Consider the following 24,442-nt stretch of genomic DNA (forward strand, 5'->3'; position numbering starts at 1 on the left):
CACAACATATTGACTGACACTGCAGAGCGGCCGGCCTTGCTCCGGGCTCTGATTTGCGGTGGGCACGGAGGAGGATTAGGAAATAAAACTGCAGCCCCGATGGCGGTTTGCATCTCCCTTTCTCGTTTTAGTCCCCGGCGCTCCAACACCTGATAGCGACAGCGGTACCTGCACCGGCGGGTTGCAGCCGAAGCGAGCGCCGGGTTTACGTGTGCCTTCCGGTCTCTCGAGCAGATTTACAACTCATTTGTGCGCGTTTGATGCAAGGAAGATTTATGTCTCTCTCTCCCTTTTTTCTTTTTTTTTTTTTTTTTTTTTAGTGAAAGATCAGATGCAAACTCTCGTTGTCGGTCTCGTGCTGCAGAGGGGTATGATAAAGCACGGAGTCACGGTTTCTCGGATGAAAGCACGAAACGCCTAAAAGGCTGAGGAACTAGAAAAGTGTGAAGAGGCCTCTTTTTCCCGTGCCCCCCCACGTTGATAGGGCTTGTCCGTAGGTGTTTTCTGCATGGAAACGCTGTCGGCTTCTGCCTGTAAAAGCTTCTGTCTTTGGGAAGCTGCAGGGGGTTTGCCTGATCTTTATGAAACGGTTAAACCAGTGGGGAGACTGGGAGGTGCTGAAAATAGACGTCTCCCGTTTCCAGGGGCATCGCTGTCCCGCTGTTGACGTTGCTGTCCCGTTTCCAAGCGCGTAGAATAAACAGCTCCGTCTTTCTAAAATGTTTCTCTCAAATAGCTGATGCTTCCTACGGAGCCGTAATATTGGTTAAAGCCCAACATTAACATCCATATGGAAGAGTATCCTGTATTCCCTCTTCCCCCTCTAGTCGATGCCCTAAATCTGTTCTTCTCACACCCGCTTTGCTCGGCGGGTTAGCGGGTTTGGTGGCTTTGGTCCGCGGTGTGCGTGACACCCTGAAGCGCTGGCAGCTACGGGTTACATCACACGTCCTCTGCTCGCCTTTCAGATGAGTTTTAAATCCTACATAGTGCCTATGTGGGGTCCTTGGTGATGAGGAGTTACTTTCCTGAGTGCTGATACTTCTGTGCTTAAACCCAACTTAGCTAAATTTCTCCCCTACTTGACAGGAACGTGTAATGTTTTCTCAATTTCGCTTCCGAGGTGTTACGTAGAGCTGTTGTGCGTTTTCAGTTGCTCTCCCAGCCCTTGATGTAAAATTGCATCCGAGTAAAGTGGGTGGTGGTTGTGTTTGTTTTGTGGTAACACTTTGTTATGCTTTCTGGATAGGATGTGGTGCCCAAATGCTTCGGTTAGGTCGCGAGTTGTCAGCCAGGTGCACAAGCTCCTGGCCGATGGTGCTGGGGTCACACAGGAAGGAGGTCAGCCCTGATGAGCTTCGTAGTTTCTTCTGGTCCCATTCATAATTTGAGTTTTCCTCTTAAAACGAAACGAATCCCTAGTCTTTCCTGTTGCAGTGGAAATCATTTGAGTGTGACCAGGCACATGGGCATCTTCCAAGCCTGCAGGCAGGAGGAGACCATATCGCTAAGAGGTAGGAAATGTCCGCGCTTATCGTTGTGGGCCGATTCGTTTCGGTGCTCTTAGCTGCTTCGCTCCCGATGCTGTGCCGCATTTCGTCAGGAAGCGGTGAGATCCAGCTGGTTCACTGCCAGACTGCGAGCCAGGCTACCCGGCTAGTCTCTAATTTGATCGCAAGATATCGCTGCTGAAAGGTGCTGTTTTGCACTGGGTTATGTACGTTTGTGAGTGCGCAGTTCGGGATCGGAAAGGAGCAGGATAATCGGAACATCACCAGTTATGTTAGGAAGGATTAATATTTAATATATGGGGTAGGAACCGTTGTGCTTAATCATGATGTGAAGGGTTTAGGAGGAGATTTACTGATAAGTAAGCTCTTCCATCCATAACTGTCCAGAAAGATTTCTTTCATCTTCCCCCGGAGCAGCTGGGCCTAGCTATTGCTAGACTGACCTGATCCGCTTGCCGTTCTCATTTCTCTAGCTTTTGTAAGCATGTAGAGCGACTTTCATCCCAAGTAGTTTCTATTCATTAAACTCATAAAAATGCTGGAAGCCCTTTCCCCAGATACAACTCTTACGTGGCTTTATTGTAAGCTGTAGTACCTGGCAGTGGTTAAAACTTATGTTTGTAATCCAAGCTCAAGGGGAGCTTTTCGTGGGCTCTGCGGATGCTGTCACGTGCCATCCCGTGCGTGCGTCTGCTCCGCCGTTCGTCCTGAGGAAGCTTCCCTCTCACTTTTTTCTGCCTAATTTCCTTAAGAGACCTCAAATTTCATCTGCGCCTCCAGAATGCTCCTGGCAAACGTTGTGAAGACGGTCTGTGCTTTTTTGGGTGTCCGTGCCGTATTGACGAGCGTGGTTTTCTGCAGCGCACGAGTCAGCTGTCTTCTGGTACAGCAAGGTCCAAGTGCGACGGCGGGCCACCTCTTGAGCTGCAAGGGAGGAAGCCATGGTGGGGGGACCCATCGGGGTCCTGCTCACTGCCCTCTGCTCCGTGCCCTGCGGGAATGAGTCTGACGTCCAGGCACAGCTCGCTGCCAACGCCGGGCACCCGAATATCGGCTCTTCTGGTCTATCTTCAGCATTTCCGTGCAGCGTCCGGTGCCGTGCTCGGCCCCACGGCTTGCTGCTCTGGGTGTCGGGCTGGTTCGAGGTGAAGAGAAGCGGGAGATAGGGATCTAATTGCCACCTCGGTGGTGGAACGACGTCGCTTGAAATTGCGGGGGGTTAATCGTCAGTCTGATGCGGTGGTTGCTGGGCAACACCCAGCCTCAGATGCGCGGTGGTTCGGTGAGACGGGTGGCTTGCCGGTGCTCCCTGGGTGTCGTTCGCGCGGCGTACCCCAGCACGCGCGGCCGTGGTGGGAACAGAGATGCCGTGGGGGTGGTGAAGGCGATGTGGGCCCCAAAACGCCGAGTCTGGGATTCTGGATGAGTGCCTGCTAGCTGGTGCATGCTGCACTGTGCGCCGTTCCAGCTACAGCGCGGTCTGTGTTTATGTTGTCTCGTTAAAGCTGGCTGCGAATGAATGAACTGCAGTATCGACCAGCATGTGATTCATGAAAACCGGCGCAGCGAGGAAAGCTGCTTGCGCTCCCCTCCTCGGCATTTCCCGATCGCTCGGGCATCTTGGGTTTGGGAAACCTTGTTTCAGGCTGCGGGGAAGCCTGCGTGCCTGCCTTTCCCCTTGCCTCCCTGCCCTGGATCGGAGCCTGCGTAGCTGAAAGCTCTCCTGGATTTAAGCATCGAAAGTGGTCATCAAAGGCACTTCTGCTGTGGTTACGCATACCATACCACTGTATTTATGACGGCTGCAGTTTTGATAGCAAAAGTCAAAACAACTGAGTGTGGGTTGGATTTTGGCATGTTGGTCGTGTAGGAAATCCTGGTGGCTGCTGTAACAGGAGTTGAGGTTAGGCATCTTTTAAAACTGGCATAGGGACTTCTCCCCCTCCAAATTACATGTAGGAGAATGTCCTCTTTTATTCTGTAAGCAAATAGATCCCTTGCTTAGGTGGTAAGCCCTCTTTATCCCAGAATAATTTGTTGCCCTAATTCTTTCCCGTTGAAGCAGTTCCATTTTGCATGGCATAATTAGTGCTAACTTGGGCCTGAGATGGAAATCAAGAAGTGTTGACACAAACGCAATCTCCGCCTCTCCTGTACGAGGCAGGTCGTGGCGTCCCGCCCGTCCTTTAAAGCAGGATCTCCCGCGTGCAAGAGCAAAGCCAGACATCGCAGGCTGGTAGGAAAGAGAAGGAGGCAGACGTATCGCTGGAGCTGTTTGTCAGCCTTTTACTGTCACGGGAGCCAAGGACGTCTGCGGTGAGGGGGTTGAACCACCACCTTCCTAGCCAACCCCACAGAGGAACGAACAGACAGAGGGGTTCCCACCAAACTGGTGTGAAAAGTTCCCTTTGACCCGATCCGGCGCGTCCCTAGCGTGCCAGCTGACTGCTTGCAAACTTGTCATTACTCTAATGAGGGCTTCCACATCCTGCCCGATAGTCGAACCAAAACCGTGGTGGTTTTCTGGTCCTTCAAGGAAGGCCTCCTTATTCTTTTGCTTGGTCCTTGTTCTTCTCCCCTGCAAAATCTGTGGTTTTTAGAGGAAGGGGAGGTATAGGCATCCCTCCTGGCTTCTTCGGAGCGTGGGATGAATTGTGTCACAGCAGGTAACGTGAGCGCACGTGGGATCACCGCTCGTCTGTCCCGCTGCCTTCTTCTGCAGCGTGGGCTGGGGTCAGCTTCTCCACCAGCATCCACCGGCCCGGGCGGCGAGGGCCAAGGCCGTGTCCTCATTTATCTTTCTCATCCCCATGTTGAAGTGCTCCGTCAACGCCTTTGTAGACGGCTCCCTGGAGGCATGGCGAGGGGGAACGCCCGGCCGGGAAATCCCAGCCGGCCTTCGGCGTCAGATGTGCCGCGGTGAGACAGAGCCACCGGGGCACGTTCGGGAGCCGGTTTCTGAGTGTCTGGACGCCCGAGCGCTGGAAGCCTTGGCTGATGGCTACTGCGCGCTTGCAGGCTTAGATGGGGAGCTGTACGATCTATATTCATAACTTGGGGGGCCGAAATGCTGTTTGACAAGCTGTGCTGGATCGACAGAAGGATGTCGGAGGCCTGATCGGAGAGGCACCGAGTAGCTGTGGGAACATGCCAGTCCTGAACACGAGTTTGACACGTCCCAGCTTGCAGATGTTGTCTAGCTGCGTTAAGCAATAGGCGACAGGAAAGCTTGATTCAGGTCTGAGCAGGGAACCCGCCTCCCCTCCGGACGACTGCGTTCACGTACCGCGTCTGGCGTTTCGAAATAATCTCTTGGAATTACGGCGGTTCTGATGACGTGAAGCCTGTGGGTTTGACTCGGCTGCGTCTCCACCCCGTCCACGGTGACCTTGCTCTGGTACTGCTGAGAGCAGCTGGAGCGTCTCACGTGCGCCGTTAAACTGCTGCGAGATGTCTCACGGGGTCTGCGCTTGGATGCTTCCCCCCGCCGGGAAAAGTCGGCTTGTGGGGGGTTCCCCAGAAGCAGATATCTGGCCATCTTCCTCGCCTGCCCGCTTTCTCTTTGGTGCCTGTTCCTTACGCGCCGCTCTGTTCCTGCGGGCCCGCCTTTAGCTGCAGCACAGCCGTGCTTTCAGAGCAGTCATCAGAAATGATGTGGATGGGGTGGTCTGCAAACCATTCAGGTAGCTTTGGGGCTTTTCTGGAGCATTGCTGCCGTCGGGAACGCTGATGATAGCTGGAAATCGGTGATTTAGCCACAGTGATGAGCTTCACGGTGTTTGCAAGCTGACAAACACGTTCTTCCTCTCTCTCTGGGGTTACGTGGGGTTCATCGCTTGCTTTCAAACCAGCATTTTCAGAGTTAATATCTTTATTTACACTCTGGGAATCTCAAGCACTTTTCATTGCAAATAGCAGCCGGCTGAGGGGTGATGTTACTAGCTCGCATTGATAAGTTACGTCATCCTACGCGTGAGGGAGCTTGCTGCATCTGACGGCTGTTCCTGGCATCGGCGTGCATCGCAACGAGCTCAGGCTCCTCTTACGCACAGCAATGGCTTGGGCCTCGTTGTGCAGCCCTTACTTCGCTCTTTGAAATAGCAGTCTTGTCCTGCGCGATCTTGCGGATAACAACTAAAATGCTAATTGATGATATGACCTGAAGAGAGGTCTTGGCAGACCTGGGGAAGGCTTTCTGCTTCTGGAAGAAGAAAGGGAGGACCTGTAGAAAAGCTGTCGGCTCGTCTACTTGATAATCTAGGCAGATGCTAGGACCGCTTTGCAGTGGAGAAATGCTAGGTGTGGGTCAGGCTATGAGCACAAGCCACAAAGTCCCGGGGGCTGGAGGACTTTGCTGGGAAGGCCCACGGTGGCTCTGCCCTGCCTGTGCGCTCTTCAGACCCAGCGTAGCTGCACGCTGTGCAACTGAAGTAATTCCTTGTTTGCCAAAGTAAAAAAATGTCATTCGGGGAGGTATTGCCAAGAACGACGAGATGACGAAGGCGTTGCTTTGCTGTATTCAGCACGGACTTGGTCTGTAACTCCACTTGTTCAGGTCTGGTTGTCCACATCCACAACGTTTGACCTGGTTTACTTCTATAAAACACTGTGCTACACGTGCCACGCAGACCCAGATCGTTTGGGGCAGCCCCTAACGAAAGGTAGGAGAGGAAATGGGGGTAGAGGGAGAAGTGACTTGTCCTCGTGGAAGAAAAGCCAAAAAGGCATCCCGGGTCCGGCTCCGGGGTGGCAAGCCACCCTGTGCCACCATCCCGGTCTCCTGGGAGACCGCAGTGAGAGACAGGAAAGTAGCGATGTTACTACAAGCTTCTAAAAGGCAGCTCCCGAAACACTCAAGGAAGTAAATTGTGCTGAATGGGTGGAGAAATATGAAGAACAGGACTTTAATTAAAAAAAGAAGACCAAAAAAAGGCATTTTAGTGGTTTAGAAAGATTCCAGCAGTTTTCTGGGAAAGAGCAGCCTTTTGTTCAAGGCACTGCACACACACAGCACAGCGATGGCCCTGAACCTGAAGGCTTTGAGGTGCCGTGTGTGTATATACATATTTTTTCTTATGATATTGGTGCAGGAAAACATGAAAATTGTCCTGCTGCTTTACAGTTTGAATATTTTTTTTTATCGTGCCAACACATAATCATGTTTCACTCTTGTTCCGGAAGTTAAGCTCATATGGATGTGTTTGAGAAGGCTGCAAATATATACATACATACATGAATATTTTCTGCTGTTGCTTAACACTTGGTATATCTATCAGACTTCTGTGTTTTGCAAGCTGTGCCGCTGTTAGGTACCAAACTTCAGAAGCATAATTTGAGGCCTGTGCATCACCCATGCATGTATATAGTAATTTTCTAATTAGAAATGCAGATCCTGGACTTTCCTCGTCCTTCGTATCGCTGGATCAGGAGTGCCGTGCTTCGTCGTCGCTGCACCAGCGCAAGTGCTGCAGCTTCACCTCCGTCTTCTGGAAGACATCAGTGCCATGTATGTTGGAGCTGAAGATGAGGAATGAATTGGAAAGCATGGATAATCCTCAAGGTTTCCTCTTGAGGGGGCTTTAAACCTCCTTGGCAGCAGACAGCGAGATGTTCTCAGTCCCCATCGCTGTGCAGGATTTGCGTTTCCACGCAGCAGGTCGAGGGTGGGCGGCGAGGGCTCTCCTCCCCTCCGTGGCAGAGGCCTGCTTTTAGAAATTCAGTGCTTGTGTAAATAATCTAGCTTTTTTTCCTTTTTTCTTTCTTTTCTTCTGGCGTTATCTGCAGTGGTTACTTTCTGACTCCAGTGGTGACCTAGAGGTGGGATTTTTGGCTCAGTCGTTGGTTTGTATGGTGCTAATGGTGCTAGTGCTGCAGTTTGGGTCTGTGTTTCAGCGCTCACTGCATCGAGCAGATGGGTTGGACCCTACAGGATCTGCGATCTAAACGAATAAGGGGAAAATCCTTATTTCTTAGGGGAAATTGCAGCTCCCGGCAGTCGCTCCCTTCCAGCCCTCTCCCCTTTTCCCAAGCCATCTTATTCCCGGTGGGGTCTCTGCCCGGCAGAGAGGGGCTGGCATTTTAGGTTGAACTTCTTGAGCTTGAGCTTTTTGAGCTTGGGGCCTGGTCTTGCCAAGCCCGGGCTCGGTTCCCGCGCGTGCCGAGAGGGGCTGAGGGCACTCAGCGTTTTGCAGCCTCGAGGTCCCGCGGAGGCCCGGCAGCCGGTGGGAAACTCGCAGCCCTTTGCCGCAGGCTTCGCTGAGCTGTGAAGAAGCCGTTCGCCCATCTGCAGGGCTCGTTTCTGCTCATCAATCATTTCTGGAAACGGCTCGGCCGAATGCATGGGAGTAATTGTAGGCCTGACGCTGCCAGGATTTACAACCCGCCTCTATTGAGTAATTGCACGGCATCCGAAGCGTCCTCATTAGGGTATCTGCAAACATCCACTTTCATTTCCTCTCCAGAGCAGCTGGAGCAGAGCCAAAAAGCCCAACCCCAGACCACCCCCCCCCTTCCCGACTTGAAGACTGAGAAGCTGAATCCTTACTCTGGAAACCACGCTTTTTTGGTGAATAGAGAGCGAGGAAGAGCTGGGACCTCGGGGTGGGGGAAGACTTTCCGCGACGAGGGAGGGCTTCGCGGTGAGCCCCGTGGGTTCCGCTTTGAGCCAGCCCAGCGCAAGGCTCTAGTGATGTTTTAGACCAGGGTTCCTGGGCAGCAAAGCAGTTTTAACAGCGCCAGGAAAGCTGAGCTCCTCGGCATCCAAAGCAGGAATTCACCTATCCGCTGTTTCGTGAAGTTAGTGCAAGAGCACAAAGCTCTTTTCTTTTTTTTAGTGCAGCGACGGACTCTGCAAGTGCTCGGTATTCACTCCCTTTCTTCCTTACGGATTATTTGGAGCGGTTTTATTTTCCTTTTTTCCCAAAGAGTGGATTTAGCGCCAGTGCAAGCTGCCAGCGCGGGAGCTTTGGAGATTAGCGGATTCGGTTGCCATGGGAAGACGCGGCACGGCTAGCAACGGCGCGAGGGTCCCCTTCATCCCGCGGCCGGATCCTTGCGAGCGGAGCTTGCATTGAAGGCAGCCGGTCCCCGAACGTGCTAGCGGTGGTCCGTGTATGGATGTCCTTCAGGCCACGACTGCTGCCCAAATGCCGTCCTTTGGCTTGGGGACGGTGCTGCTGGCCAGCTGAGATGACCTCCTCCTATTCGGGATTGAGCTTTCCACTAATGGAAAACACGGATGTTATCCCAGCAGCTGGCTTTCAGGGGTATATTGCTATTTTTTCCCCTTTCGAGTGCGTTTTCGTTTAAGTGACGCTTTTCACGTCGCTTCAACTGATTTTGGCTGCGGAGACGGTCATGCCGGGAGGTCTTCCCGGCCCCTTCTCCAGGGGTATGGAGGTATGGAGGGAGTCTTCCCCCGTGGGCCTCAGCTGGCATTTTAAAACCCATTCTCATAGAAACCGTGCGACCAGATCAGCCTAAAGCTCCGTTTGCCCGTTCGCTTTAGTGACCTGCACTGCCTGGAAACGTATCGGAAATATAAGTAGCAGTGAATCCACTGCTGGGAGCAGTTTGTTCTTGGAGCCGCTGTGGTTTTGCTGCCAGGTGACTCCTGGCCAAATATCGCCCGTGTTAAACCTTGCTTAAGACATAGTGACCTCTGCCTACTGGTTAAAGCTAGGAAATGCATCAGGGAACTGAAACATGGGTTTGCAGGGGCTTCTCCTTTGCCTCTAACGCTATTATTTTAGTACTGGGGGCACCGGTGGTGTTCCCCGTGCTGGTGCAACGCAGGAGAGCAGGCTTTTGCTTCTGCCCAAAATATTCCTGGTGACTCTTCCTGAGCCCAAACGAAGCAAAAAAAAAAAAAAAGATAGTATGACTTTCCAGTGCGGCGGCTGTTTCGTTTCTCGGGGCCGCCTGTCGCATCCTGTGCTCCGGCTGACGGGAGCGGTGTTTGCTGAGGCACCAGGAAATGACCGGCGTTTCCAGCGCGGCCGCTGGCTCCCCGCTGCAGCTGACTGCGCGAGCTCTCCGCGTAGCCGCTCCGCAAAGTCCGGGCTTGGAAAGAACTTTTTTTTGCCTGTTACAGTCATTATTACAGAAGTTTTAAAGCGTTGCTTGAGTTTTGTTGCAAACATCAGGACTGCCGGCGCGTGGCTTTTGCAGGAAGGTTATTTTGTCGCTTAGGTGACGAGTTGCAGCTCATCTCCTTTGGGATGTTTTGACTTTAATGCTTTAAGGGATTAACCTCCCTCCTGAGCGAGCGCCTTGTATTTGGCGTCCGATCCTTCGTGCCCTCCTTGCAGGATAGGACAGCCTAAAAGATAAAGCCTCCTTTGAATTCTGATCCCCTGAACTCCCCGCGGCCTTAAATGCTGCTGCCTTTTTATCTCCCTGCTCCAGCATCTCTGATGGCAAGAATTTGCAGCCTGGCAAAGCCGCCGCTACGGGGAAGATGCACTTTAGACTGCAGCACCGCAAGAGATGATTTTTTTTCCCCCTCCTGTCCTTTGATCCAAAGCACCAGCTGCAATTTGCCACCGGGCTGAAGGTTGTGCCAGGCCCAGCACGTTTCCAGGAGGCGAAACAGGCCGTGGCGTTGTTTGGCGGGAGGCGGAGGAGGCGTTTGGCCCAAGATCTCCTTGGAGCCTGGCAGTCTGCAGCCCTGCGCGGACATCAGAGGGGCCGCGGTGCCTAGGCTGGGTTTGGGTGGAAGGAGGCAAGAGGATCAAGGACCGCGGCCAAGCTGCGCTTGGTGCTGGCAAAAGCACCAGGTTGGTGGTAGGGTGGAAGGTGGAAGATGCTTGAGGGCATCGAGCAGATGCCCCATGAGCCGCGGCGCTGTGAACTTCCCTTCTCCCACTCCACACGTGTCCTGCAGCTCCTGGTCTGGAAGGAGTCAAAGCTTGGCCACCGGGTTCATCCAGTGCAGACGTTTTTAAGGCTGTGTTTGCAGGAGAGCTCATGCCACGCCAGGCCTTGAGGGGCAGCATGGCCTGCGGTGGTAGCTGCGATGAGGCAGTCATTGCTTGGACTTGCACTGCCAACTTCCATTTTTGAGGGAACGCCTCTCGGATAGTGATTTTTGTCAAAGATATGAGGGTATTTTGCCATACCCGAACGAGGCTTTTTCTGCAGTGACCTGGTTGCACCTCTTCAATACTCTTTGGTCAGTTCTTGGGCGTATCTGACTGTCCAAACTTGTGTGTGGTCGTTTGATATGGAGTTACCTAATGACCCCATCAGACTGTACTGCTGGGTGTTGTATTAACATCAGTGCTCTCATTGCTCACGGCTGTGCTTTTTGGAAGCTGGGACCTAATTTTACTTGTAAGCAGTCAAAACATTGGATAAAATGCTGCAAAGCTTTTGAAAAATTTGAACTACGTTCTTTATTCAAACGTTCCCTACGTTGCTTCCGTAACGGGTCTGCCCTGCGATGCTGGCTCGGGGCCGTGTCCAAGTTTCGGAGACTTTTGGTTGCACTTTTGGGGAGACGAGGGAGGCGGGGGAGAAGTGAGGGCCCTGGGGAAAATGGGGAAGTGGTGGTATGGGAGAAAGGAACTGAATATGTCTGCAGGGCTTAAATCCGGTTTTGCTAATGAAAGAGCCACTCGAGCTCAGTCCTGAGCTGAATTGATCTATCCTAATGCTGGGTCTTGCTCAGAAATTCATGGCTCGTTGTTGTCTCCTCCCTCCCCTTTTCCCCCAGCTGCCAAACTCTCCCTTCTCCACCATGCCTGGGAATACCAAGTCGCGATACCTCCTTGACCTCTGGCAATGCCCATGCGAGTGCTCAAGACGTTAAGCTTGTACAGGTATAAATTTTGGGAACAACAAAAACGGTAGTTTGCAGAAATGTTCTATTTCCGAGAGGTCTGTTGCTTGTTTCTGCTGGGTTTTCTTCCCTAAGAGCACGACGGCTTTGAATGCTTCAGAGGTTTGGTTTATCTCAGTCTTTGGACGGTATTTGGCTGTGTGCAGCATAGCTCTGAGGCTTTGGTTTAGTTCTTCGTTCAGACGTCCTCGCGAGTTCGTTCCTCTCGTCGTGGGCATTGGCAGGAGGTCTCCTTCATGGCCCGTGCCCTGGCGGGAGGAGGCAGCGAGCCGGTAAGAGCTGCTGAGCCCGGCACTACTAGGTCACGCCAAAATCTAGCGGCAGAAGTGACCTGCGACGTGAGAGGGAGGTGCTGAGGAGCCGTTCGCATCTCCCAGCTGGGAGCCGCTCTTGGAGCCTGCCTCCCCGTTGAACCCTGAGTTACGTGTCCACGGCCCAGAGCCAAGAGATGGTCTTGGAAGAAGGTGCTGACCGGTTAGTTTGGCAGTACCAGCGTTGCCCTTTCTTTCTTTTCTCATCCTCCTTTGCTTTTATGAACCCAATCCATAAATTGTCTCTGCTCACAAAATCACACCAATGTCAAGAACTTGTCCGTTTCATTCTTTAATTTGTAGGGCTTTTTTTTTTCCCTCTGGGCAAGGTTTGTTCTTAGCAGCTTCAAGTACAAAATTGCCTATTCGTTAAGTCTTTCCTGGCTTCAGACAGAGGAGTTAAGACTCTTTAATAGTCCTTTTTCTGTGAGCTCTCTTCCATGAACTTCCCTTCACTCAGCATCATGCTCCCATTTATGGATGCCTGCCCGCTTTACTGGTTTTTTGGGCCCAGTGAGGGACTGGGGCATTCCTGATACATCATACTGGGCTGCCTGCTGTCCCTGGGGGAAAGGGGAGTGATGTGGAATAGAAGGATGACTTTGTGCTTGCTGAGAAGTGCCAGCTTGTGATGTCCTCTCTGCCTGAAGTCTCTTGGAGAACAGGAATAAGGTGTCTAGCGATACCGACCGCTTCCCATGTGAGATGCTCGATCCAAAAGGGATTTGCTTGCTACGAAGGGAGGGTTGTTCAGCTCACTTTACTCAGCAGACACCTGGAAAAGCAACACGCTTCTTTGCTTTCTCTTTTTTTTCTTCTCTTCCCGCTTTTCCGCATGCGTTGGGCCACGTCTGAGGCTGGGTGAGGCTGTTCAGCTCGCTTGCTCTGCCGTAGGACTGCTCCTCCCCAACGCACGCACCTTCTGCCCGTCCTGGCCAACGTTTCGGCAGCTCAGCAAGCTGCATTTGCTGGTGGGTCTCTTGCAGGGCCGGGTGTGGGACCATGTGCTGGGGTCGGGGGCGATGGAGAAGTCTCCCCTGGTGGCAGTGACCTGTTTGACCCATTTGTCTTTAACGTCTGACTCGAAGGACCCCGCGTAAGCCCACGGCAGAACCGCTCCCGGCTCGCGGGCTCGCGGCCCAGCCACCTGATCCGCCATCCTTTCGGTGCGCTGACACGAGAATGTGGAAAACAGATGTGACCCAGCGATACTATCTTGTTTAACTATCTCTGTCCAGATGTTTCCAGCTTGTAGTGCTAATTTCCACGTACAGTTATCCAAGAGCTAAACCTTGCAAGATGCTTGTTGCCTTCGTGTCTGGAGAGAGGAGGCAAAGCTCCCTTAATTTTGGTCCTGCGCTCCGTTTGGATGCTCGGTCCAGTTTCTCATAGCTCCACGTGGGGCAAAACCTTCTGTATGCAAAGATTACTTTTTTTTTAATTTGCTTCATTAACTGGACCAGAGGATTAAAATGAGAGGAATAAGAGTATTTTGAGTAGTGCACGTTTCGGAGTAGCTACTTCTCGAAGGTCGTGTCGTGTCCTTTTTGGAAGACACCGTGAGTAGGTTTCTCTTAGGGATATCTTTCCCTAGTGCCTCCACGTGCCTTCCAGTTTCGTTGGCGTGCGAACACCGAGCGCTGCAAGGGCTGTATTAATTTTTTCTAACTCCACTTTAAAAGCAAGTTGTTCTTTCAGCCCCTCGCAGAATCTGTGCAACGAGAGACGCCGCAATCGGGCTTCTGTGATAATTGCGTTTTTTAATGGGAAAGGCAGCACCGCCTCTAAAATTCTCATCCTTGCCTGGCTCTGTGGGGACTAAAGGTATTAAAACAAAACAAAACAAAAAAAGCTTTTGACATTTAAAATCGGTCTGGGCAAAACATTAGGAAACAACATACTCTGGGGGACGAGATGATCTAATGCATCACCGACTTTAAAGAAACATGTTCCTGTGGAAACTTGTTGCTGTGCCTATTCCAAAGCGCTGTTTGCTTCCCCGAGTCCCTCCCTTATGTCTCGGTGCAGTCAGCAAGTTCTAGCTAAACTTCTCTTTTGCCTTTTATCTTGTATGTGCATCTGAGCTCTGGTTTTAAGTCGTCAGCTTTCTTGTCGGAGGAATGACTCTGAAAATGCTGCAAGCAATTTAATGTCCGTTTCCGGAGGGGGGGAAAAAAGCTTGCTTTTAAGTGGTTTGTCCAAGATTTTGCCTCCTCTGTCTCGGATCCGGCTGCCCGTATCAGTTGTACTTCTCGGGATGAAGCGTTTTAGCTGCGCATATGTATTGCCTGCATTTGACTAAGAGAAGTCTGCAAAGCTGCTTTGTGCCGTAGGATTTCGCCGTCCCTGGCGTGCTGTCCCTTGGCCTTGGGAGCTGCAATGCTTTAGGATCGCCGGGGTGGCAACCGCGATTTGCAGACGGAAAGAGCAGCTCTGCACCGCTTCGTGCCGTTGGATTTTTCGGGGTGTGGAGAATTGGGCCTGGAGCGGGGCCAGAGCAAGCCGCCGGGGTCAGATGTCCCCGGAGCTGTGGGAAATCACGACTGGAATTCTGTGGCTTGGACTAGGGATTCGGCTGCAGTTGCAAATGTTCCCCGAGCCTTTGTTTAGGCCTCCCTGGGTGAAACTCTTAGGAAAATGGCTTTTTAGTATGAAGAGAGGGAAGGGGTCTTAGCATGGCGGGTGGACGTGAGCATCTGAATTATTCGGGATTTTCCTTTAATAAAGATCTCTGTATTCCCTGTTTTGCTTGCTTGAGCACTAGGTTATTTTTTCTTGCATGTGATCCTAGGTGTGGCCTGGGCTTATTCCTCTTTCTGCATTATACATAAAGAATAGAAGAATACACTTTCAAGTTTCTGATTCTTGCTTTGTTTTTTCTTGTATGAGCAGGTGCCAGGAGCAGATCTGTGCATGCACCAAGCAGCGCAGCAGCAGCTTATCTGCAACTGACTGTATCCCTCTCCGGGCCGCTGAGGGATTTTACCTCGTTGAAAGACTTCACCTTTCACGAGCTCTGCCCGTAGCACTGAAACCTCCTTTATCTTTTTCAGGTCGAAAGGCCACAACCTTCTCTGACTTCTGTTGGTATTCGGGTTTTTTCGCTGGTGTAAATATGAGTCAGCCCGTCCTCAATTTAGCGTTAGCGCGGTTGAAGCATCGCGACGATTGGCACCGTTTGACCACTGGTTTCCTGTTGTTGTGGAGGCCGTGAACGGCCGTGGGAAGCGCCCGTGGCTCCTGCCTGGAGCCTCTGCCCGTACGGCAGAGCAGCAAGCGCGCGCCTGGTCTCTTGGGCCTCGTGCTCTCAGCCCGAGCGACGCCGAGTTTCGAAACTTCTCGGGGATTTAAAATTTGGGGAGAAATGCTTTCGAAAAGCAGCAAACGGGAAGCAAAGCCTTTCTGTTCCCTGGGGTCGAGCAGGACAGGTGCTTACTGTAAAACTCTTCCCTTTTCCGGAGCCGACGCGCGTGCCTTTCCCACGCCGCAGCTGGACGGCGGCGCGTTGCCGAAGCCGGGGGGTTAAGCCGGCTCCGCAGCTCGGGCGCTGACCTCTTTTCCCTTTCAAGCTGCTGCGGTAACCTTGTCTGGCTGCTGCAGACACTCAACGTGCTTCTCCGTCTCCCACATCCTGCCGCTGGCCTCCCGCGGAGCAACGAGCACCTCGCTTCCCCTCGGTTTTTTGCTCGCCCCTTCCTTTTCTCAAAGCTCTCGGGGCCGGTGCGAGTGTCTGGGTGTTTCCCGTGGTCGGAGCGAGGCCTCTGGAGTCCCCGGCACGCGTTGCTGCTTCTCCATTGCTGCTCGTTGCATCCAAGAGGAGGACCAAAAGGGTTAAGACCTCGTCCAAACCTGAATTTTTAGTGTTGTAACTCAAACTGAGGGAGCTATGCCTCATCACTCCACAAATATTTCTTTATGGATCGGCATTTACACTCTGGAACTTGAATTAAGCTGGTTGCCAAGTCACTTAAAGCCCAGCAGAATCAAAAATGTTAGCTTTTGAGGTTAAGGCTTTAAAGGTAGCTAAGTATCTGTCTAGGGATGCGGAGAACTGCGGATATCAAGAGTTACGGCAAACTTGTACGGGAATACAGATGTTTGGGGGGGGGGATATCACCTTGGTTTGTGTCCATCCCTTGCGTAATGGACTGTCGTGTTGTCTAATTATGGATGTTCAGCCCTTCTTTGCGTGGGAAGAGCGTAAGGATGTGCACCAATGCTGCGGGAGAGGCTGTGTGACCTGGTGCTGAAGACGTGCCCTTGGCTTGCGCAGGAATATCCATATGGAAACGGGTGCCAGTGGGCATGGGAAACGTCTCGAGCGAAGTCAAAGCAGACGGAGCACGCAGACTAACCCAGCCTGTCTAGTTTAGGCTTTATTAATTAGACGTGTTATCAAGAGTCATCTGTATGTTCTTTCCTTTTTCTCTTCTCAAACCAGTTCTTCCGCTTCTTTGCCCGCGGAGCGCTGACGAGGAGTACGGCGGGAGCCTTTAGGACGCGTACGGCAAAGCTCGTCTGTATTAACGCTTAAAAACTTTGGGGTGAGCGCTCAGCGAAGGTTTGAGAGCTGTGGGTATCATGTAACTTTAACTCACATAACATGGTGTTCAGCTGGGCTACTTCTTGCCGTAGGATGTTGCGATTGCCAAAATTTACATGGATCCAAAAGGCGGCTGGATAAACTTGTGCAAGGGGAAAAAAGCGCGTGGATGCACTTTTCCAGCCTGGGTGTCCTTGCTGGAGCCTGGCAAGTGTTTTGGGGAGAAATGGTACATCCTCGTGCTGGGCTCTAGACCGTCGCTGTCAGATGGGTACCGAATTAAACAGGCCTTTGATCTGCTCTGTCATGATCAGTCACTGGCTTTATGCACACCAGAGTCTTTCGGAGTTTACTGAAGGGGAAAAAACCCACTTTGGAGGTTAAAGTACTCAGCTGGGAGCCAGGAATCAGCACTTGGACCCGTATCCGCTCGTGGTTCACGGTATCTCTCCTAACTGGCAGCGATGCTTATCTGCGTGCTGAGGGCCCAGCAGCTTGTGAAATGCTTCCAAGACAGCAAAACCTCATCAAGCCAACCTTCGCCGGAGTAGCTGACTTTCAGGCGCGTGAGTTTGTTTTACAGTCCGTGGTTTCTTGAGTTAAAGCAGCCTTCTGATGACCTGCTGGATGGCTGAAGCACTTCCCGGGGAAACGCTCCGCAACGGAGCGGACCACAGGGATTGCTTCAAGCTTAGCCACCTGCGGGGTGGAAAATGTCAACTGCTTAGCAACGGCGTGAGAGGGAAGGGACGTTCGGAGCTGAATGCAGAACACCAGGACCGAACGGCGAAGGTGGAGCGGCTCCTTTTGATGCTGGCCTGAACATCTCCGTGCGCGGTGGACACGGTAGGGGAGCGTTAGCAAAGGGGTCCCTTGCCCTCGGTCCTGGCCAGACCAGCCCGTCCCAAGAGGAGGGGATCACTGCTGATACGGGTTTATCACCCGCCTTGGACGCTGCGCAGATGCCTTCTCCTGCCTCCTGGACGAGCTGGCTGCATCCTGGCTTTTCGCTGCACGCGGCATCTGCTATCCTTATCTGCTATCTTTAACTTTCCTTATCCATCCTCTGCTCTTTTTTATGTGTCAGTTAGCTTTTACTCTTCAGCGGAAACAACCCAGCTCTTGTGCTTCATCCTCAATGCGTGTCAAACGAGCTTAATAATTCGTTTAATAATTTTGCCTCTAACGCAGTTCTGTAGGCTGACTTCTCAAGCCGAAAGCGAGCCGCCCTGTTGCTAGGAGGAGGGGAAAAAAAAAAACCCTCAGGAATACTTATCTTCAGCCGTCCAAAACTGTAGATAACATTGAGTCACTGCTGACAGCCTCAAAGCAAAACAGATGTTGGCTTTCTGGTGACTAAAATATTAAAGGTACAAGATGAGCAATGTGTGTCTGGTTTTAACTAAAGTATTTAATTTGTGGCTGGCAGCTTGGACAAAGCATAAGGTGCAATGCAAAAATGGGTCTGTCTTCTGTTTTAGAGATGCCTGTGTGTTTTCATTAAAACTCCTTTCCAGTTCTTTCCATTTTTTTAAATAGGTCTTTCCTGCTTGACTCATTCTTACTGTAATTGTAACCTTTAGCTCTGGATGGGAAGAGAGGCTTTTTGCAAGGCATACGAGCAGCGGCAGCAGGGCGAGCGGGCTTCTGCTGCTGCCTTTGGCATCCCCCTGCTTGACAAGTCGCTTGCCTAGGGCGGTCTTCTGCTCCGTGGAGTTGGGAATAACTACACGGGTCTCAAAAGTAAGGAAACTGGACTTAAAGATCTGCTTAGCCTTCTTGAATTCATAATTAGTGGTAAGTTTGGGTTAATCCGAGTCTGGTCTGACTGTCAAGCAGCAGAGCAGCCTTTGGGTGCAAGCAAATTTTGAAGACCTCCACTTGTATCATTTAAAAAATCACAACAACAACAAAACCCAGCAACTCATAAATGAAATTCAGAGCCTTAAATCACAGCTGTGATCTGGAGAACCTTTGCTCTTTGAGCAGCAAACGCCAGGAGCTGGCGGGGACGCTTCTGGCTTAGGTGTGAGGCTCCCGCTCCTTTGATCTGCCGCGGAAAAGCTGTGGCCTATCTCCCGGGGGTTCAAAGTGCGTGCGCTGGGCCCACCCCTCCTGCTCGGAGCCGAGCGCCCGTGCAGCCCAGCGCACGATTTATTGCAGCCAGCAGCAGCGGTCCCAGAGGGAGGGTGGCTGCAGCACCCTCAGCTGCAACGTAGATGGAAAGAGAAATTGGGTCCTGGTCCCTCTTCTCGAGAATACATGTTCTACGAGTGTTTGGGGAGTCCTTAAGTCTAAGGAATGTCTAATATAAAATGCATTTTAAAAGCCTTGAGAAGGAGGACTGCAGCCAGGACTTCCCTCCTAGATAAGGGCATTAATCAGCAGGTTGTTATCTCTCTCTGTTGTGTTTTTTCTGGTGTAGTGGCTTGCATGTTTGGCTACTTAGCGCCCTGACTTCAACAGGGAAGGGCCGGAAAGACCTTATCCTCGAATAGCCTGTTCTCGCAGGCAAGTGGAGAGGGGATTTGAACCGCTGGAGCAGGGGGAGCTGAAGCCAGGGCTCCATCTCGCTGGTCTGGCAGGATTGAGCTGTTCTTATTGGCAGGTTGCAGACAGTTCCCATTAACCAAAAGGCTTTTTGGATCCCTCTTGTGCGGGTGCCTCTCCGTGCACGTGGTCCCAGGAGCTCGCACACTGAGCGCTCCTTCTTCCTTCCTCTTCAGGGAAGAGGGGCAGACACCAAACCTTGTTGGCGCCGTGTTTCACTTAATTCCTGCATTTAATTGTTCTTGATTGGGCTCTTAAGGCTTGCTCTGCCAAAAGCAAGAAGCTAAAAATTAAAATAATTATTATGGCGATGGATGCAGTCAAAGAGGACGCCGGCGTCCAAGTGCAATATAGCAATGGAACGAATTAGGTTTGACCTAATCTCCTGGGACGCGCTGGCCTCCAGGAGTTAATTTTGCCCTGGCTTCTCCGCTGAGCGTAGCCATGAGTAAGCTGTTTGGGCCGAGAGCGAATGGCAATTTCTTGGCGCGACGACGGGCTTTGGAGACGTTGAACTGCAGATGTCTGTTCACCATGCGTACAGCTGGTGGTCCCCTGGGGCCTCTCTCACATGTTGGCCAACCCTTTGGTGATGGACTTGCTTGTCTGTGACCCTGCGCCGAGGGTGGGCTGTTTCTCTGCAGCTTTTACCACTGTGATAATCAAAGACGACTGAGTAGATGCCAAGTTTTCCAACTCATTTTGAGCCAAAATTACAAGTACAGGTAGAAGATAGGGAGGTTGAGGTCCGTCATAGATGTAGGAATGGGCCAAGCCTTCTGCAGGGATGTGACTGTGTATCTAAATTCAGCTGGATTTTTTTCTGTCATGTGGCACTGTGCACATCTCTGGATGCAGTGAAAATGGCTGAATAATATTTTTTGATTTTTGTGTCTGTCTTTATGCTGGTGTCTTCTTTCACTCGCCTCCTCCTTTCGCCTTCCCAGATGTCTGCTCTGAGCAAGCTTCCTTGATTTTTATTGTCCTGCTTGTTTTCATTCTCCTTCTAGGATAAAATGTACTTTCTGCAACCGTGGTTTCCTAGAGCACTATGAAATGCTTTCCCCCCCTGCACTGGATTTGGAAGTATTAGCTGCAAAGGAAGGGAGAAGTAATCCTAACTCAGATGCATTTCTTCCTTTACCTTTTGCATCCTTAAAAAGTTAGTAAAGTCCCATCCAAACGATTTTTAGTGACCGGCTGCAGGACCGGTTTTCGAACAAAACCGTTTCCGAATGGCGTTTTTAGCGCGGTTGTTGTCCGCTCGGGGGAAAGAGCAGAGCTCTGCACATCAATAGCAATAATCTGTCTCCCACAAATTGCCGCCTGTGCTCCCGTCTACCGCTAAAACCCAAACAAAACAGAGATTAATGCAAAGGCAGGAAGCGCGCTGGATGTAATTGCTGGTAGATCTTTGCCTTTTATGATTTTGGTTTCACCTAAAAAAGCAGCCGAGCTGCACTGCAGTCTGCTCGGGTGGATTTGGCCCGGCTCTCATTTGACGTCTTTTGGCAGCTCCGTCGATTTTAAAACATCCTCTGCAATAGTCTCCCGGCCGGGCTAAATAAAAATGTTCTCCGAAGGGAACGGAAGCGCCTGGTGCGGCACAGCCTGCCAAGAGCCCGGGAAGGTGCGGACCTGCCCAAGGCCTCCTTTGCTTTGGCCTCGCGCCTCGAGCGTCGTCATCGCGACCCCGACGCTTCCCCTCGCGTCCGGCGGGGTCGGGGAGGAGGCCGGGCCGGCTGCAGCTGGCGGCGGGACAGGAGCTGCTTTTCGCCTCGGGAGGCTGCGAATGCAAACCTTGACTGCCCAGAAAAAACGCTACGGTGGGGGGAAAGTGGCTTTTTTGATGCATTTCTCCCTTTTAGTTTATCAAACTGTGATTGCCCTTCCTGACCGGGGCGGGGGGAAAAAAAACCCTTAACGCCCTCGGGTCGCAATGGTTTTTATAACTGGATTTAATTAGGTCGAATGCCCCCGCTGCAGGGCCGAGACGTGGCCCGGGGGGGCCGAGCTGCAGCATCTGCGGCTGCGACAGGGGGTTTCGACGGGAAAAATATGGAGGGATTACTTTATATTGCCACGGGGCCAGAGGCCGGCGGTTTCTCCCGATTGCTCTGAAGCGGATGAGGTTGTGAAGCCTGTAAATCATCACGGAATTTGGCGTTTTCCTTAGAAAAATAGGGGCTGTTTTGTTTTACTCGCATATAAATTACGCGTAGCGATAAGACCGGCGCTGCTAATCGCAGAGTTGCTCCTCGCGGTCCCCGAGCCGCCCCTGCGGTCCTCTCGCTTGAAATAATTGAAATAAAACCCCCGTTTTGCAGGCGAAGCAGCTGTGCAAGCCGCGGGGCTGCAGAGCACGAGCAGCGCTGCGGGAGAGTCCCGGGGTGGCACCGGTGCTGCTGCATTTTGGCACGCACCGGGCGAGGAGATGGCCTTGCTCGTGCCTTCTGCTGCTTTGAGGCCCCACTGCGTTCCTCCTCCACCGCTGAGATGCCGCCAGGCAGAGGGATGATGAGAGGGAGCTTCTTTCACTGTGGAGAAGATGCTCGGTCCTTAGCGAGGCCAGGCCGCATGCCAGGGGATGCATAACGCGGCAGGAGGCATCTGAGAAGGCGCTCGGGTGCTGCTTCCCCGCATCTTCAGACGCTTTCTTCTCCAAAAACTTAATCGATCATCCTATTAAATACAAACATAAAAGTTGCCATTGCAAGTTTTGACGTCTCAGCGAGCTAACCCCGGCATCGCCCTGCTAGGGAGAGCCGCGTCTCGTGGCCACGGCAGGTGGCCAAGGGAATAGTTCATCTGTCTCTTCGCCCAACTTGATAAAATAGTTTTTCTTTCCTCCTTGCTAACCTGCCCGTGACTCTAGAAGAGCTGCCCATCGGCTCTCTCAGGTGATCCAATTGGTCCATCTCTAATTCCCCCTGGGAGCAATTTTCTGGAGCCGAGAGAGCTTTGAAGGCGGCTTCCTCGGGAAGGGCTTGTCTGTCGGGAAGTTCGTCTCCGTTTTCTGTCGATGCTGCTTGGCCTAACCAAAGGGATTGCTTCTGCTCGCAGAGCTGGCCTCATTGAGACGAGGTGGCGTAGGTTTGCGTTTAACACACCGGTCTAGGATTTCAGTGTAAGATCTGGAAATCTTCTCAACTTCAGTCCGACTGACTTACGTTCCTCGTAGTCTTCTCTGCAAAACAGTTGTTTAGGACAGTTTCTTTTTGGTTATGTTCAGAGGTTAGGCAGCCTTAGACTGCTCCACAAGCAATCTGAGCTATGGTCTTCGTTATTATCTTCCGTGCTTTCCATGCGTTTTGCAGGCTGGTGTACCTCCAAGGATGCTCGTAGGCTAAGACTTTGGCAACCTTACTTTACATAGAGACTACGTTAGCGAGTGGGACAGTGACAACTGGATGGGACAGTCCCAGTCATCCACTAAAACAGCTCAAGCAGTTGGGGACATAAAAAGGCTGTTTTCTTAAAATGACCGGTCTCTGTAAAATGACTTGCTCATCTCGGTGCAAGCTGTTAACTGGGTGTTTCTCTCTTACAGGGCACATCGAGACTAATCATCAGCCTTAATAAGGATTGATTGTGGACTACTTGCTGCCATCGTCCTGGTTTGATACTGACTGGAAAAGCCTTGACCGTCGTGTTGGGGAGGTGAAAAGGTGGATGAGCGTCCCTTCTAAGGTACAGTAGAAACATGAATGAGGCATTTGGCTATGAAACGAGTGCTGCTGCAGCCTGTGTGGGAGAGCATCGGCCTTCAGAGAGGCCGAATTTACCGCTTTTTCATTGATACGTGTGTCTCAGCCTTGCATCTAAATGGTGAAACCTATGCTCCATCCTTCCCTGGGCTCGATGTTTATGAGTGTAGTCATCTCGGAGTTTGGTGGAGGGCTCCCATGTTTCGATGCAAAACTTGCGAGTCCAGCGTTTTATCTTTCTTTCCTTAAATTCAAATAGAAACGAATCTGTCGTCTCTGAAATTTTCAATTCATGTGGTGTGAGACATACGAAGTTTTGGTGTTAATACTTGCACTATTTTGAAGAGGGCTTATTTTACTTTTTCTTTGTTGGTAATACAAACTGGTATTACGCTGAAATCCACTGATCTGTTATTACCTTGGCACAGATGGGTATGTAACTAGTGGGTTTATTAAGGAAGGGGAAAGAAAAAACCTACGATCTTTTTGTAACATGGAAGATCGTGGAGTAAGAGGGAAGCTTATGTAGTAAGAAGCAATGTTATTTAGTGTACTAGCAAATTAAAAAACAACATCCAGCAGGGAGTTTGCAGGAGTTTGTTCTGGTTTAAGTTCTTCCCATGGTCTGACTTGGAAAAGCTTTTTGAAAAAAAATCATCCTGAAAGATTTCTTGTTTTCTATTTTATAGAAAGTATTCCAACCAAAATGGGTTTGATACTAGGCCTGTATTGTTAGCGTAGCAAAATGAGACGTGTGTGTGTGAAACCTGGTGATTTTTTTATAGGCAGGGTTTGTTTAAAGCATTTTTTTGTTGCTGTGGCTTTCAGGTATGCAGATTCACCCTGTCTGGAGATGAAGTATGTATATGTGGTTTGATATTTCCTTAAAACTTTTGCCTAGGTTCCTGTTGACACTGCAGGCTTCATAAATTTGACCGATTCATGGTTTCATATAAAAATTCTTTGAACTTTTTTGCAAACCTGGGGTGGTACCGCTGCTCCAAACTGAAGTGACTCGTAACTTTTATGCAAGTCTTCCATGACTAAATGCTTCCCCTTTCAATTTTGCTATACTGAACAATGTGTTCCAGACACAGTTTGTGCATGTATGTATATTTATGTGTTTTACTGAACTGAATTTGGTACTGGGCTTTTGCCATGTGTGTTCTTGTCATAGTGTTTGTCTCCCTTTTTGGCTTTGATGGAAGAACTTCTATTGCGATCAATAGCTTAATAGTCCCACCAGTTCACTGCAAAGTGGCCAGCCGTCCCAGAAGGGTGGCTTTTTCCTTGGTACATACCTTCTCCATAGCTGATCCCAGAAGAGGATTAAATTTGATGAGACTACAGTGACAGATACGGAGGAATCTTTGCCTATGATGTACACCATTAACTTTAATAACCTACAGCGCATTTTGATGTTCAATCTTCTGCTTGTATAAGAAAACCCTTTTTACGGAAGCAGGAGACCGAACATGTACAAATAAGCTCTTCTCGCAATTCAGCGAATGTAAGGGCAAAGATGCTGCCTGCAGTCAGGCAGTAGCTTTCCCCAGATACGTGTGGTCCGGATGAAGCACATAAGCTGATGAGCAGGCTTGTCATTAAGCAGTTTGCCCACGATTATTCATTAGCGCGGATCAGGGCAGCTTAGCAGTTCAGGAGTGAAAGTGGAAGATGCGACAGCCAGCTGGAATCCAGCTCGTGCCAGCAGGATATACCTGAGATCATAAGGACAGAAACGGTCTCTACCCTGGCCTTTAGCTGTGGAAAGCGCAATCTGATTCTCCTGTCCGAAGGAAATAGAAATTGCTCACCCAGGAGTGGCTCCTCTCCCATTAGGTGGACGTGGACCCGACGTTGAGTGGGTTGAGGTAGGGCTGAGCGCTGAATAGTCCAACCCTCTGGATAAAATGACAAGAAATGCAGATCAGGTCACTGGGCTTGTGCTGTTGATTTGGGTACTGTGGACCGTAGGC

The 24,442-nt window shown here is 51.1% G+C and overlaps 1 protein-coding gene across 4 annotated transcripts in view; it reads left to right on the top strand.

Moving 5' to 3' along the window:
* Positions 1–24,442, top strand: part of PTPRA (protein tyrosine phosphatase receptor type A) — a 108,463-nt gene that overhangs the window by 3,103 nt on the left and 80,918 nt on the right. For all 4 annotated transcript variants that reach the window (XM_064511633.1, XM_064511632.1, XM_064511634.1 and 1 more), the window contains exon 2: positions 22,307–22,446. Coding sequence is in view for 2 of the 4 variants with exons in the window: in XM_064511632.1 (XP_064367702.1) it covers positions 22,429–22,446 (18 nt within the window). In the remaining 2 variants the exon portion in view is untranslated. The remainder of the gene's footprint in view (positions 1–22,306; positions 22,447–24,442) is intronic.

The sequence above is a fragment of the Dromaius novaehollandiae genome, chromosome 4 (assembly GCF_036370855.1).
Source record: "Dromaius novaehollandiae isolate bDroNov1 chromosome 4, bDroNov1.hap1, whole genome shotgun sequence".
In the NCBI taxonomy this organism is placed as follows: Eukaryota; Metazoa; Chordata; class Aves; order Casuariiformes; family Dromaiidae; genus Dromaius; species Dromaius novaehollandiae.